At 44.1% G+C, this 15,522-nt stretch overlaps 2 protein-coding genes across 5 annotated transcripts in view; one reads left to right on the top strand and one right to left on the bottom strand.

Annotated features, from left to right (window-relative positions):
* Positions 1 to 2,217: 2,217 nt before the first annotated feature.
* SDHAF2 (succinate dehydrogenase complex assembly factor 2) lies at positions 2,218 to 14,432 on the bottom strand. The gene is made up of 4 exons (XM_006214876.4): positions 13,712 to 14,432; positions 9,559 to 9,782; positions 9,369 to 9,478; positions 2,218 to 2,525 (listed from the first exon to the last, which is right to left on the bottom strand). The coding sequence occupies exons 1-4, from the start codon at positions 13,745 to 13,747 to the stop codon at positions 2,395 to 2,397; spliced, it is 501 nt and encodes a 166-aa protein (XP_006214938.1). The 5' UTR covers positions 13,748 to 14,432; the 3' UTR covers positions 2,218 to 2,394.
* CPSF7 (cleavage and polyadenylation specific factor 7) overlaps positions 13,874 to 15,522 on the top strand; it is a 22,064-nt gene continuing 20,415 nt past the window's right edge. For 3 of the 4 annotated variants that reach the window (XM_006214879.4, XM_072970061.1, XM_006214877.4), the window contains exons 1-2: positions 13,874 to 13,974; positions 14,598 to 14,706. In XM_006214879.4, coding sequence (XP_006214941.3) covers positions 14,653 to 14,706 — 54 coding nt within the window. In that variant the 5' untranslated portion in view covers positions 13,874 to 13,974; positions 14,598 to 14,652. Of the gene's footprint in view, positions 14,048 to 14,597; positions 14,707 to 15,522 lie in introns of all 4 variants that reach the window. The other variant, XM_015248380.3, reaches the window with a different exon arrangement.

Below are 15,522 nucleotides of genomic sequence, written 5' to 3'. Positions count from 1 at the left end.
CTGTATGTTTATTAATTTTTAAAAAATGCACTGTGGCCGGCCTAGTTTTACTTAATGCCTAATAAAGGGAAAAACTGTTTACATAGCACCCTTGGGTCTGACACCGAGCAGCTGAAGTTAGCAAGATCCTTCACTTTCAGAGATGACACAAGCCAGCAGCTTGGAAAAAAAAACAATTCCTTTGAAGTATGCCATCCCCAGGTGAGAGCGGCCAGCAGCTGAACATTATGTTAAATGAGACGAAATCAGGGTAAGGAGAGATCAACCCCCCTGGGGTAAAAAGCACAAACTGCATACTTGGCTGCTGGGGTTTGTGGCTTAAGTGTCCAAGATAGAAGGATAAGTCACTGCCCAATCCACATGCGCTTCTGCCAGGCCGGACGTCTCTCTACATAAACTCTCTGTCTGACATTCTCCACACCGTACATCAAATGAGGCCTGAGAGACTGGCCAGAGTCTGCAGTAATCTCCCAGGGCAATGCCTGCTTCTGCCCCCGTCTCACTCCCCTTCCTTGCTGAGGTGAGCAGGCTACAGAGTTTTCCATCAAAGGCCTCAACAGCAGGGTCTGTTTTCTCTCCAGTCTTCACTGGCTGGTAAGACACCCCATGGTCCTTTAACAGGCCCGGCTTTCCCATCTGCATGAAGCCCTGGTGACCTTGATGACATGTTAGGCAGTTTGCGTCAGGAGACAGGTTTTAAATCTCAGGCCGAGGCCATGACCAAATGCTGACACCTAGTATCTACCAAGAGCTTACTGTGTGCTGGGGACCACGGGAGAGTTCTGTGTGCTTTCTCTCTTCACAAATAATTAAGATAGGGAGCATCACCATCCCCATTTTACAGATGAGGAAACTGAGGCTCAGGCCAGTTCATTTATCCATCGAGTAAGCAGCAGAGCCAGGATGTGACTTGTCACCAGTGCCTGCACTGCTTCCTCACTTATGACAGCTACCCTGGGTGACCAAGTGCTTCCTGTGGGAGGTGCCAGGCAGCTTTCTGTCCCCTCCATGACACAAGAGTCATGTCTCAGAAGTGTCCCATTCCTGTGCTATAACTTCTCAAAGTGCAGATTTCTATTAAGTTTCTACCCGTAAGGTAGTGTATTCTGGCAGAAAGTTCATGAGCTTTGAAGGCAGACTGAACTAAACAAGAGTCCGGCTTTTTGACTGAATAGCTACTTGATTTTGGACAAATCACTCTCAGAGCCCACTTTCTCATCTACAAAACAGGCATAACACCAACTGTTCGCAGGACAGCTGTGATGCTCCCTGAGATCATGTACATAAATAAGGCTGCGTCTCTCTTCCCTTAGCCAGGGACACCAAAGGCAGGCAGGACTTTGCGGAGGCTCTGTGGGAACCCCGTAGCTCAGTAATGCTGGAGATGTGTCCTTCCTGCCTGTGTGCAGCTCCTGTGTTCAATTCTGCCCTGCCTTCCTCTGAGCCACACTTTTAGATGGTCCTGGCCCCGTTTTGACTGGATTACAGCTCGGAGGGCAAAGTTCCCCAGTGAGACCACCTTCTGAGCGACGCAGAAGTCTTTCGGCCCTAGAGCTAAACATTTTCAACTGATTCACTGTAAATGTTATTTCTTATGCATTATTCGTTGGTCAACTAAAAGAATTGTGGAGACTGCAGAAATACAGAAAAAGTTTGCTATAGTGCTACATGGAGATAAAACCTACGGTTGTGACCTTTTAAAACTCTACAAACATATGACTGTGGATCATACGAGAGCAGGCAAAATTAAAATTACTGTGTGAGGGCTGGGGAATTGGGATTCTCCTTTTTAAAATATTCTTTAATGTTCAATCATCGTTCTGTTTACAGAGTGAGCATTTGAGAGAAAATCTGAGGACGAGGACGCTGCCTCTTAAGCGGCACGCCCTCGCCATCCCTGCCCACCACCCTCATTCTGCTTGCTGGGCCTTGGAAGGATCTGGCTCAGGGGGCTTGGATCGGCTTCCCTCGGCAGACAGCACCATACCAGGCTGGAAGGGTCACCAGGGAACTTTCCACACAGCAGCGCAGCTGGCTGCCCCTTTTCACTGTGCACATCTCTGGCTGAAGCAAGGAGCTGGCGCAATCTCTTCCCCTAGAGCACCCCCCAGTGGCCAAGCCCTGCCTCTGCAGACAGGAGCCCGAGAAACAGGCCTGAGGGCCAGTAACATGGAAAAGCTGCTTTTGAGGCTCAGACAGAACGAAAAGGTCTTAGCGTGAGATACACTGAACATTTATTTACATGTCCTCCGAGGGAGGCAGGTCCACCATGGGAGGCAGGGCGAACAGCCTGGGCGGGCTGAGCACCTAAGGAGAAGCAGGAAACCAAGGCTACTCTCGGTCACAAGCAGTGAGCGCCCGAGGACCCAGGCCAGGCGGGCAGCCGCGCGCAGCTCAACGTGGCTTCTCGAAGAGGTATTCGAGATCTGGGGCCCGCAGTCTCTGCTCTTTATTTTTGTTTTTAGCAAAGTCTCGCAGCAGTGCCATGACTTCATTTTCAAATATTTCTGGGGCTGGTTTTGCTTCTGCAAGAGAAGGATGGGCAAAAAGAATTATGCTGGTCAGTCATCTCTCAGGTAGAAGGATCTCGAAACTCCAAACTCTGGCCTTGGCCAAGAACCACGGCAGGTACACAGACCAGCGCCATCCTCCCCCTAAATACACACGGCAGTCGGCCCCACGAACCTACAGCAGCCTGTATTTGCACAGGGCTTTCCCGGAACAGCTGCTCGCATTTGCTCACATATTGTCCGTGGCTGCTTTCCCGCAGGACTGGTGGAGCTGAGTAGGTGCAACAGAGGCCGTGTGGCTGCAAGACTAAAACACTTACCGTGTGGTCTTTTATGAACAATTTTGCTGACCCTGGGCCCATCCAATCCACTGCTATGCTCTAGGTTTGGTACTTCAGTTGTTTTCTGGGTACTGTGTTTCCTTTCTAGTCTATAAATGTCCTAAGGCAAAAGTCCTTGGATGTAAGTGACATCAACTGATAACTCTAGGAAACTTAAGCAAAAAGGAGTTTACTGGGAGACTGTTAGAGGCCCACAAAACTGACAAGAATCTGGAGAACCAGATTTGAATGGATAGGCAACCGAGGCCCTAAAGAGCTAAAGAAATGAGGATGCCGGCCTCTGGCCATGGAAGGGAGTCTGGCGGGGTGCTGTTCGCCTCCAACTTTCTTTCCACCCTTGAGACACTCACTTTAGGTTCAAATTACAAGCAAAGACTCCCACTGGGAAAGCTCAGGTAATGTGCTCTGAAATTTCCCTTCTAGCAAGACGAAATACAAGGAGAGGGAATTCCCCGAAACCAAGTTTGATTTCCCCCAACTCAGCACAGAGCCTGGCATCTAGTGGGCCTGGCATCTGTTTTTTTGTGACAATCAAAATAAGGTCAAGGAGATTTAGGCTTCCCCCCAGGATGTTGAAAGTTGGGAGAGAAGACTGCACTCATCCCAACATGAAAAAGTCAGATAAACTAGAAACATCGTAACTTTCTTGAAGTCATCAGAGAGCTGAGGTCACAGAGCAACCAAATAGAATAAAATCTAAGGAAAGAGCCCCTGAAAGGAGAAACTGGAAATGAGCACCTGCTCACCTGCACAGGAAGAAGAGCACTGGGCACCATACAAACAGGTAAGAATTCAGCTAAAATTTTTAACCAACTGCCAAAAGCCAAGTGTAGGCTAGCAGGAGAGTATGAAATCTCTGGGAGCCACAGACACAAGGAGACTTTGCCCCAATGTGCATGTTCTTCTCAACAAACCTCCACTGAGTGTGCTCGTGACAGAGACAGTCCAGAGCAGGAGGCGGGAGAAAGCCTTGCACAAAAGCCTCAGGTGACTTGGAGTAAGTCAGTGAATCCTGTCTCCTACAGGCCACATGTGAGGACCGATGTGGGAGGGAAAGAGAAAAAAAAAAAATCCTCCACCCTTGTGGGATCAGTAGGATCACTGGGAAAGGCCACCCCTGAGACCCATGGCCACAGGGACTGAAGCTGGACCAGGATAACAGAGAACACCCTCCAGATCTCCTCCGCCCGCCACAAACCAACAAGCACCAAGAGGAAATCAACAGGAAGCTACTGCTGGGGGAGGACAAGAGCACAGTGAGAGATTCCCTTTGAGGCACAGAGACGCAGGAAGGCTGAAAGCTGAGGGTAGAACAAAACACTGAGAAACACCCTCTGGCCACTCAGCCCCCACCCTGAGCACACAGTAGCAACAGAGGCTGGTGGTGAACTGAAGAGAACCCAGGAATAACAAAATCCAAAGTGCGCCTAACTCCTAACTAGACGGACTCGATTCCCATTCTAACAGCCTGGCAGAAGCAGCATGCCCATTTCTAAGCATAAATACTATTTACCTCAGTTTTTACTGACTTACTCATGATGTCTAACATTTACTCCAAAATTATGAAATACATACACACAAAAGAAAAATGAAAAACAATGCACTGTGAAGGGACAAAGCAATCGACAGAAACAGACTCAGGGATGACCCAGATGTTAGAACTATTAGACAGGAAACTGAAGTAACTATTACTATCATGTTAAAGGTGCTAGTGGAAAAAGTAGGAAAAATATATGAAAAAAAGATGAGGGAGGTGGAAACTACAAAAGTCAAATGGAAATGTTAAAAAGAAAAATAGTAGCCCATAAGCAGAATGATCTCAACAGGCTCATCACAAGGTTTAACATGGTTAAGGAAAGAATTAGTGAACTGGAAGATGGATCAATAGATATTATCCAGTGTAAACTACCCAGACTAATACATAAAGAGAAAAGTAAGAGTGAGAGACACAAAACACAGGATCCAAAAGCTGTGGGACAGTATCAGTCTAAACTAAGTGTAGAAGGAAGAGAGGCAGAAGAAATACATGAAGAAACTGTGGTAGAAGAAATACATGAAGAAAAAGTGGATGAGAATTTTCCAACAATGATGGAAGATATAAAACACAGATCCAAACCCAGGTCAACTTCTAACCAGGCTGACTCCATCCTACACAAAACAGCCTTGCAAAGGAAGAGTGCCCATGTTTAAGTGCTGAAAGGAAAAATGGTGAACCTATCATTCTATACCTACTGAAAATACCTTTTGAAAATGGCAAAAACTGAGAGAATTCATAACAGACAACCTGCACTACAAGAAATATTAAAAGAAGTTCTTCAGGCAGAAGGAATACGATACCAGAGAAATATGGCTCTACATAAAGAAATGAACATCTCCAGAGATGATTAAAATGAAGGCAAATATAAAATATAATGTACCTTACACATTGCAATATACATTGGATATTATCTCACACACATATTTATATATAATACATGTAACTTATATATTTATAAATACAAAATACAATGTATCCTCTTCCTTCTTTTAAATATATCTAAAGATAACTGTCTAAAGTGAAACAACAGAAAAGCAGTGTAGACTCACAGCATAAGTAAAACTGAAAAGCATGGCAACAATAGGACAAAACGTGGAAGGGACGAATTGGAGTATACTAGTGGCAGTTCTTACAGGGGGAGGGTACAGCCCAAGTGGTAGAGCACATGCCTAGCATGCAGAGTCCTGGGTTCAATCCCAGGTACTGCCTCTAAAAAATAAATAAACTGAATTACCTTCCTCCCCTGCCAAAAAAACCAAAAACAAAAAACCAAACCAAAAAAAAAAAGTTCTTATATTATACATGAAGCAGTATAATATTACTTGAAGGTAGACTGTGATTAATTAAAGATGATTGATTCAAGGTGATTAATTACAGTATACTGTAAACCCTAGGGCAATCACTAAAAAAAATTATAAAGAGATATAAATAATAAACAAACAGTGGAGATAAAATGAAATTTTAAATACTCAAAAAAAAAAATCCATGGAAATAGAAGGGGAAAAAGAATAAAGAACAGACAGACAGAACTAGGAAACAAACAAAAAAACCCAAAATTAATTATGTATAAATGGCCAAAACACACCAATGTAAAGACAGAGACTATAAGATTAGATTAAAAAAAGAATGACTATATACGCTGTCTATAAGCAGCTCAATTTAAATGTAAAGACAAGATAACTTAAAAGAATGGTGTGATAAGCAGATTTCTAAGTTGGCCCCCGGTATTTCCCACACCCCTGTATATAAGCCCTGTGTAATCCCCAGGACTGTGATACGATGATCTTTACTCCCATGATTGGGTTATGTTATATGGCACCACTGACCTCAGGACAGGAAGATTATCCAGGTGGTTCTGACCTAATCATATGCGCTCTTTAAAGGCAGAATTTTCTCCAGCTGGTGGCAGGAGGGGATGTCAGGGAGCTGTGAAGCACGAGAGGGAGTCCATGTGAGGGAGGGTCTCCACCGCTGAGATGGAGGAGGCCCCGGCAAGAACCTAAGAGTGGCTTCTAGAAGCTGAAAGAGATCGACAGCTAGCAAGACAATCAGGACCTCAGGAAATGAGTGCTCCTAGCAACCGGAATGAGCTTCCAGGCAGGAATGTACAACAGATGACACGGATTTCAGACTGCGAGATCTGGCCACAGCTTCTGACCTATAGAACCACGGGCTAATAAACGTTTGTTGTTGAAAGTCACTAATTACGGTAATTTGTTACGCAATAGGAAACTAATATAAATGGAAAAATACATACCATGCAAAAGCTAATCGAAAGAAAGCTGGAGCGCCTACCTTACTATCAGACACTTCGGAGCTATCAGCGATAAAGACAGGCAATATACACTGATAAAGGATTCAATTCATCAAGAAGATATAACAATCCTAAATACGTCTTCATAGAGTAACAGAGCTATAAAACACATAAAGCAAACACTGAGAGAACTGAAAGGAGTACTAGATGAATCCACAATTATAGCTGGAGATTTCAACACTCATTAATTGATACGGAGTATAGAGAAAATCAGTCAGAATATACCAGACGTGAAGAATGGTATCAACCAACCTGACCTACTTGACATTTACAGAAAACTTCACCAGCAAGTGCAGAACAACATGTTATGTTCAAATAAATTCACATGGAACATTTATCAAGACACACATTTCAGGCCATAAAATTAATTTCAAAAAAATTTAAAAGAACTGAAATTGTATTACATAATGCTCCATGGTCACAATGGAATCAATAACAGAAAAATATCTGGAAAATCTGGAAATATCTGAAAATTAAAAATACTTCTAAATAACTCCTGGGTCAAAGAGGAAGTCACAAGGGAATTAGAGACTATTTTGAATTGAATGAAAATGAAAACATAACACATCCATATTTGTAACATAAAGCTAAAGCAGTACTTAGAGGGAAATTTATAGCATCAAATGCTTATAGTGGAAAAGAAGACAAACAACCCAATTAAAAAAAAATGGGGGGAAATTTGAAGAGACACACCACCAAAGAGTTATGAATGGCAAACGACTTGAAAAGACCCTCAAAATCCTTAGTCACTAGGGTCATGCCAATTAAAACTACAGTGATACACACCACTGCATACCTTTTAGAATGGCTAAAAACAGAAACAAATAAAACCCCAATCATACCAAGCACTGGTAAAGAAGGGGAACATCTATCGCTTCTTGGCCTTTTGGCTAAGATCAAGTGAAGGGGAACATCTATTCCTTTCTTCACACCCTGCCCCTGGCAATCATTGGTCTGCTTCCTTTCCATACAGCTTTGCCTTTTCTAGAGTATCATATAAATGGAATCATACAGTTATGTAGTCTTTGAGTCTAGCCTCTTCTACTTAGCATAGGAGTTGGCAAACTATGGCATACTGCCTGTTTCTGTCTGGTCTGTGAGCTGAGAATGATTTTTAACTGATTGAGGGAAAAAACAATATTTCACGACACATGAAAATTATATGAAGTTCAAACTCTCATGCTCACAAAGTTTTATTGGATCATGGTCACCCTCGTTTGTTTACATACTGTCCATGGCTGTATGCATGCATGATGGCAGACTTGAATAATTATGACAGAGACTTTATGGTCTGCAAAGCCCAAAATATTTACTACCTGGCCCATCAGAGAAAAAGTTTGTCATGAAGTTAAACACACACTTACCATATGACCCAGCAACCCTTCCGCTGGGCAGTCACCCAAGAAAAACTAAAACCTACATTCACAAAACCCTGTATGCAAAGATTTACAGCAGCTTTATTCATAATCGCCTAAAACTGGAGATACCCTAACGTTCCTAACTGCTCAGTAGATAAACTGTGGTACATCCACACGCTGGAATTCCACTCGATAGTAAAGAAAGAACTATTGATACAACCACACGGATGAATGTCAAATGCATGATGCCAAGTCAGGGGCAAACATTTTTTATTAAGGGCCAGATGATAAATATTTCACACTTTGTGGATTTTCTAATGGTTATATAAGCTTCTAGACCCTGTATTGTTACCCTTCATACTTGGAACCCATAGAATGGTTTCTATTTTATGATACAAATATTCAGTGGAAACACAAAAACAGGAGATACAGAGTGTGACAGAAATGGATGAGATGTCCCCTCATATCTATTGTCCCCTTTTTCCTTGATAATAGACTCCCCAGTTTATCTGGGCACATGGAATAGGCTACATTATTTCTTTCTTATGGCCAGGTGCAGCCAAGTGACTAAACTGTGGACAATGGAAAAGAAGTGGAATTACAATGTATAATTTCTTGAAAAGGATCCATAAAAAATGGGGTGTGCTCGCCATACTTTTTTCCTGGCTGAAATGTGGCCATGACAAACAGAGCCTCAGCAGCCATCTTGGGTCATGAGGTAGATAACAAATAGGGAAGGTGAAGGAGCAGCAGGTCAAGAGGACTCTGGACCATGTGACTTTGAAACCCTTCTCTGCACTCTGGAGAGTCTATCTCTGGACTTCTGTTATAAGAAAGAGAGAGAAAGAGAGTTCTGTCTTGTTTAAGCTACTATTGTTTTGGACTTTTTTTTTTAACTCACAGCCAAAGCGAATCTAACTAGACACAGTGAGACTTCATTCCTCACAAAGGCAGCCAGAATATGACTCCCGAGACCCGCCTGCTGTGCAGCCTTACAGAGCTATCTCGGTCCGCTCCACTCCCGGCCTGGTTTTTCTTCAACCTCCCCTTTGATACTGTGAGCCTCCTATAAAATTCCACTAAATCCCCTTTTTGTTTAAGCTAGACAGAAGAGGCTTCTATTGCTTGCAAACAAAGAACTTTAACTAATAAAACAAATTTTGCTCGCTTTGGAAAAATGTGAATAGTGTTTGGGTTGAGTGTCTACTGCACGATAAAAGGAAAAAAAATCACCCCGATACAATTCCAGGCTCAAGTCAGCCCAAGTCACCCTATTTTTCACCTCATGCTGCTACTCATGCCCAGTACCTGTAGCCCAGTAATAAATATCCCAGTCATTACTGGGCTCGTTAATCAGGCGATCGTAGAGGTTTAGCTGTTTCTCCGTCATGTGGTGCAGATATTCCTTAGCAAAGAGGCTAGAAACGAGAAAGAGAAAGAACTTGAAAAGGGTGTCTCTAGTCAAAGAAAAGAGACACCAAGACTCCTATTCCCCTACCTAAGCAGAATGCAGTTTTCCAACATTCCTCTCTTTCTGCTCTCATAGAGCAGGCGGGCTCTTTTGGTTTCTATGGATTCATCGGTTCGCTCCTGCCACGGAGGCAAAGGGATTTCAATCATGTCCTTCTGGGAATCAGTCGGGCTGTCACCTCTGTAGCAGCGTCTGAATGATGTCACGCTGAGTGAAGGAGACACCAGGTGGTGCCGAGACAGAGCAAGCATCTGAAACACACAAGCCACACAAGCCACGAACACTTTTGTAATAACGACTACCATTCACTCGACACTTACTAGGTACAAGATGCAACCTTAAGAAGTTATGCTGATTCCTGTAACAACTGTAAATGGAGTATAATCTTTAAAAGTGGTAACTTGCTATGCTGTACACTGGAAACTTAAAAAATACTGTAAATCAACTATACTTCAATAAAAAAATTTCATTGTGCTGATACTGTCCCCACTTCATGGCTTAGAAAGCTGAGACTCAGAGAGTAATTGCAGTAACGACTGGAGCCCAGCCCTAACTGCAAACGTGTTCTTAACCAGTGCCTTCCCAGAAACTCTTCAGCAGAAATATTTTCTCCTTCCTTTGCATTCTCTTAAAATTCTTAAAATATGGTTCGCATTCTGGTCACTTGCCTGTATTAAAATTTGAGCATATGGTGATGGCATGGTCCGTAATCCCCCAAAGTCTGCCATCTAGAGAACGGCAAAAACTACCAAGATGTGAGGAGAAGGTGCTGACGTCAGCAAGATGATGAAATAGGAAGCCCCACACCCCGCTTCTACCATGGAGATACCAACTCCCCAACAATACATGGACCAATTCCCTTTACGAGAAATCCAGAAGCCAGTTAAGAGGCTCCTGAACCCCAGGTGAGCACAAAACCAGCTGCATTACAGCTGGAAGGAAAATTCATGGCACTCATTCATCACAGACCCTCCTCCCGGCTCAGCCCAGTGCAACTGGAGATCATTCTCAGCTCCTGGCCTCTCCCTGGGAATGCAAGAAGACTGAAACCTACGTCCAACACACAGCCTTTCAGGGGGGTGCCTGAATGACTAGTTTCTGTCTTGTTTGAATCTAAGTGTGACAGAAAGGGTCCCAGGTTGGGGGCTGCTGAGAACTAGGTGAGGGTTTGGACTAGGATATACTTACTCACCATCATCCCTACCCCTGGCTCAGTACAAAACAAGCAGAAGAAAACCCCCAACTCCTGGCTTCTTCCTGGGGCGGGAAGAGTTAGAATGTGTATCCAACGTTCCAGCTTTTCAGGGAGCTGCCTGAGAGAACGGTTTCTGTCTCACCTGTCTCAGAGCGCTAACAGGACTCAACACACTCTAGATACCTGGGGGCCTCTGAAAACAAGAGAGCTGGGTGGCTTGCTGCTGCTCCTGAGGACCCATGGGGCAGCAGACAGAGGCCAATGTAAAGAAAAAAGCAGAGCATGCATCCAAAGCTCCTCCTTTTCAAGGAGCTGCACAAGGGACTGGTTCTGTCCTGGCCAACTTGCAGCATTCAAGGAACACCGGACACTGTAGAAGCCTGAGGGCTGCTGAGAAGGAGAGTTGGGAGGTTTGCGGAAGCTCGAGAACCTGCACTACCACAAATAGACACCAGAGGGAGCAAGAGATTATGAGCTCCTGAAAAAAGAAACCAGCAAATCCCTAGTTGGGATTTTGCACGGACAAGTCTAGAGGAGACATTTCCACAAAGAAGTTTTGAGAGGCCCCCCAGATGCTCTAGCTGGACTGATTAGCAAAGGTCCTTCCTTGTACAAAGGCATCCCAAAAAGACTGGGAGAGCTGGCTGTTTTTGCAAATGCATGGATCTAAACACAAAGTTGCAAGGGACATGAAATAGCAAAACAAAGGAATAAAACTAATTTCCAGAAATCAACACTGAAAACAGAGGTATATGAACCACCTGACAAATAACTCAAAATAACTGTCATCAAGATGTTCAATGAGCTGAAGAAAACAATGCATGAACAAAATGAGAATATCTACAAAGAGAAATATTAAAAAAAAAATTTTAGAACTGAAGAATACACCAAATTGAAAATTTCACTACAGAGGTGAAACAGTAGACCTGATCCAGCAGAAGAATCAGTGAGCTCAAAGACAGATCATTTGAAATTACCCAATCAGAGGAAGACAAAGAAAAAAGGAAAAAGAAAAAAAAAAAAGAGAAAAAGAAAAACAAGAGTGAAATATGCCTAGGGGACTTATGGGACATCATCAAGAAGATCAATATAAGTATTATGAGAGTCCCAGAAAGAGGAAAGAGACAGAAAGGGGCAGAAAGCTTATTTGAAGGAATAATGGCCAAAAACTTCCCAAATTTGGGGAAAGAAATGGAAATCCAAATTGAAGAAGCCTATAGAATCCAAAGGACGCTAAAGAGCAACACAAAAACATATGAAAGCATAAAGCTCACTAGTAAAGGTAAATATATGACAAACACAGAATACTGTAACACTGTAACAATGGTGTATAAATCATTTTTAATTCTTGCTTAGAAGTTAAAAGACAAAAACATAAAAAAACTATGAAATATACTAATAGATACACAATATAAAATACGTAATTGTAACGTTGATAACCTAAGGTGGTAACATAAGGTGGGAGGAGTAAAAGAACAGAGTTTTCCTATGTGACTGAAATTATTATCAGTTTAAAATAGATTATAGGATGTCTTATGTAAGCCCCATGGTAACCACAGAGAAAACACCTATATATAATAGAAAATGAGAAAGGAATCAAAGCCCATCTCTGTAGGGAAAAAAAAAAATCAATGAAACACAAAGGATGGCAGCAAGAGAGGAAAAGAGGGACACAAAAGCTACAAGACAGATAGAAAACAATTAACAACATGGCAATAGTAAGTCCTCCTCTATGAATAATTACTTTAAACGCAAGTGGATTAAACTCCCCAATCAAGATAGAGTGGCTGAATGGATTAAAACACCCCACAAGATCCAACTATATGCTTTTACAAGAAACTCATTTTTAGATGTTAGGAAACATGTAGGCTGAAAGTGGAAGTTTGAAATATACTGCATACAAATGATAACCAAAAGTGAGCAGAGATGGCCCTACTTATAACAGAGCACACTTTAAGTCAAAAACTGTCACAAGAAATAAAGGACATGATAAAAAGGTCAATTCACCATGAGGATGTAACAATTACAAATACATATGCAGTCAACATCAGAGCACCCAAATATATGAAGCAAATATTCATAGAACTGAAGGGAGAAACAGACAGTAACACAATAATAGTTGGAGATTTCAAAATCTACTTTTGGTAATGGACAGAACATCCAGACAGAAGAGCAAGAAGGAAACAGAGAACTTGAACAACACTGTAAGCCAAATGGACCAAACAAACATACACAGAACATTCCACCCAACAGCAGAATACACACTCTTTCAAGCACACTGAGAACACTGTCCAGGATAGACAACACGTTAGGGTATGAAACAAGTCTTAACAAAAAAGACTGAAATCATACAAAGCATCTTTTCTGACCACAACAGAATGAAACTAGAAATCAACAGCAGAAGGAAAACCAAAAAATTCACAAGTATGTGAAAATTAAACAATACACTCACTCTCGAACAACCAATGGATCAAAGGAGAAATCAAAGGGGAATTAGAAAATATATGGAGACAAAGAAAAACACAACATACAAAAAAAAATTATGAGATTCAGCAAAAGCAGTACTAAGAGAGAAGTTTACAATGTTAACAGCCTGTATTCAAAAAGAAGAAAAATCTTATGAAGCTATGTGAAACCATGACAAATATTAAGAGAATTTTAAAAGAACAGAAAGTCCTAAGAACAGAGTGAAGGGGAGCCCAGAGGCTGGCCAGCTCCACCTGGGAAATAGGTGAAATCTGAATTGGGTCTCCCACGAAGCCTGATCGTTCACAGATATTACGAGACAGGCACATCGTGGGTTCAGGCAAGGGTGGACACAACCCGAAACTCCTATGTTGCAAGATCGACCTCTCCTTGGGTCTGCCCTTGTCCTGGGCTATCAAGCGGCTGGATGCTTCTCCCAGTCTCCACGACCGCGGAGGAAGACAAGACACAGTTCCCACTGTGACCTGCTCAGGGCCCTTGAATCCCCACTTTCCTCACCCGCGCAAGAGCCGGGAACACGGATGCCACAGCCATTTTTTCCGACCCGCATCGGAAGCCGGCGGACGGCCACTTCCGGAAACTTCCGGACACCGGATTTGCAGACAGCGGCGCTGAAGACGTGAGACGGAAGATGCGTCCTCGCGTATGGCGGAAGTGGCTGTGCGTGTGACGTCAGCGGCGGGGGGCGGGACCTGGGGCCGAGAGCGGTTCGCGCGCTTCGGGCCTAGTCCGGACTCGCCGCCGCCGCCGCCATATTCCCGGTAACGGGGGCGCGCGGCCGGGGGCCGGCTGGGCCGGAAGAGGGCTCGGGGACGACGCTGAGGCGGGGAGGGGGTCGGTTGAGTTTGGGGCAGCCGGAGTTGGCGGGCGGCGGGAGGCGCAGGCCTTTGAGGGAGGGGGCCGAGGGCGTCGGGCCGGGTCTGTGGGGAGGGAGCGGGGCGGGCCTAGCCGGGGGCGAGGATTAGGCCTGGGTGGGGAGCGGAGGTGGTTAGAGCTCTGGGACCCGCAGGGACTCCAGCCAGGGCCGCTTGGGGCCTAGGCAGCTGCGGCGGGCTGGGGATGCGGGCTTCGCCACCGTCGTTCTTCACAGCGCCATCCGAGGGCCCCTAGGAGCAGAGGCCTGGACATTTTCTCGTCGCGCCGCGAATAGTCGCGGCGCAACTCCGGCTGGGCCCGAGGGTGATGGGCAGCGAGCCCCGCGAGCCCCGGCGGCCTGGGAGAGCGAGGGGCGGCGCGAGGCCGGGGGCGGGGCGGAGCGGGTGGGGCCGAGCTCGGGCTGCCGGGATGCTGCGTCTCTGGAGACGGGTGGTTGGCAACCAGTGCTCTCCTCCCAGCCCAGGACCCTCATGCCTTCTAAATCTTCCTTTTTTTCTGGATATCGCAGTGGCATCTTTCTTACCTTGTCCAACCTCCGGGCTCGAGATCTTCCTTCTGGAGCCATGTCAGAAGGAGTGGACTTGATTGATATATATGCTGACGAGGAGTTCAATCAGGTGAGGGGTCATCGGGAGCATTGGGATTTTCCTGTATCAGCTGAAGAATCACTTCCAGCAGACTTGCAGTGGTTCCAAGTTATGTCAGTCATTGAGAATTTACTAGGCCTGAAGACGCCTCTGACAGGTCTAAAATTTTCCCTCTAGCACAGACTTTAGGACTTCTGACCATTCCACTTTATGTTAATTTAAGCTTCCAGGCTTAATTTTAAAGGCTTTGATTTAAGAGCAAATAAAAATCAGGTTTAATAGAATGGTGAATCAACCTGTGGAACTTGCTCCCCCAGGAAGCCAAAGTTGGATGTCAGTCTCCTCAAAGACTAACCAGACTTAAAAATCAGAATTATGTTTGCTGTAGTATTCGTGAGGACAATGTTGATACCTGTTCCTTTGAGATTCTCCCAAACTGCTGCTGGAGAAATGTAGTTTTCCTCCTCCATAAGGCAGAGCAAGGGACAGTGTAAAAGATACTTTAACGTTTAATTTCAGCTGCATTCCAATTGTTTTCTGTCTTACTTCCAGAAGTAGCTTGACTCCAGTCTTGAGAAGCCCTAGGCATTTTAGTGTAATACATTTTATTGATGAATCTAATTGTTTGATGGGGAGAGGTAAAGGTGTTGGATGAACCAATTAAGCAGATGTAAACACATTCACATGCTGTAAGTTGGATTTGTTGGTCTCATGTCATGTCAAGGAACATTACGCACTGATCTCCCTTGAAACAGTAACCTCATATACAGTTCAGTTCTGAGCTCTGGAGGTCAAATCTCAAGAATGTTCCAAAGTCTCTTATTTAAAACTCACTAATATGTTGCC

Source organism: Vicugna pacos, chromosome 10 (assembly GCF_048564905.1).
Source record: "Vicugna pacos chromosome 10, VicPac4, whole genome shotgun sequence".
In the NCBI taxonomy this organism is placed as follows: Eukaryota; Metazoa; Chordata; class Mammalia; order Artiodactyla; family Camelidae; genus Vicugna; species Vicugna pacos.
Note: the sequence above shows the minus strand (reverse complement) of the source record. Positions and strands in the feature narration are given on the sequence as shown.

What these genes read in the sequence shown, in the direction of transcription:
- SDHAF2 (XM_006214876.4), bottom strand. Translation starts at nt 13,747, where the DNA reads ATGGCTGTGGCATCCGTGTTCCCGGCTCTTGCGCGG. An exon ending in TGTTCCCGGCTCTTGCGCGG is followed by an intron (nt 9,783 to 13,711) that starts GTGAGGAAAGTG and finishes TGTGTGTTTCAG; the next exon opens with ATGCTTGCTCTGTCTCGGCA. An exon ending in TATTTATTACTGGGCTACAG is followed by an intron (nt 2,526 to 9,368) that starts GTACTGGGCATG and finishes CTTCTCTTGCAG; the next exon opens with AAGCAAAACCAGCCCCAGAA.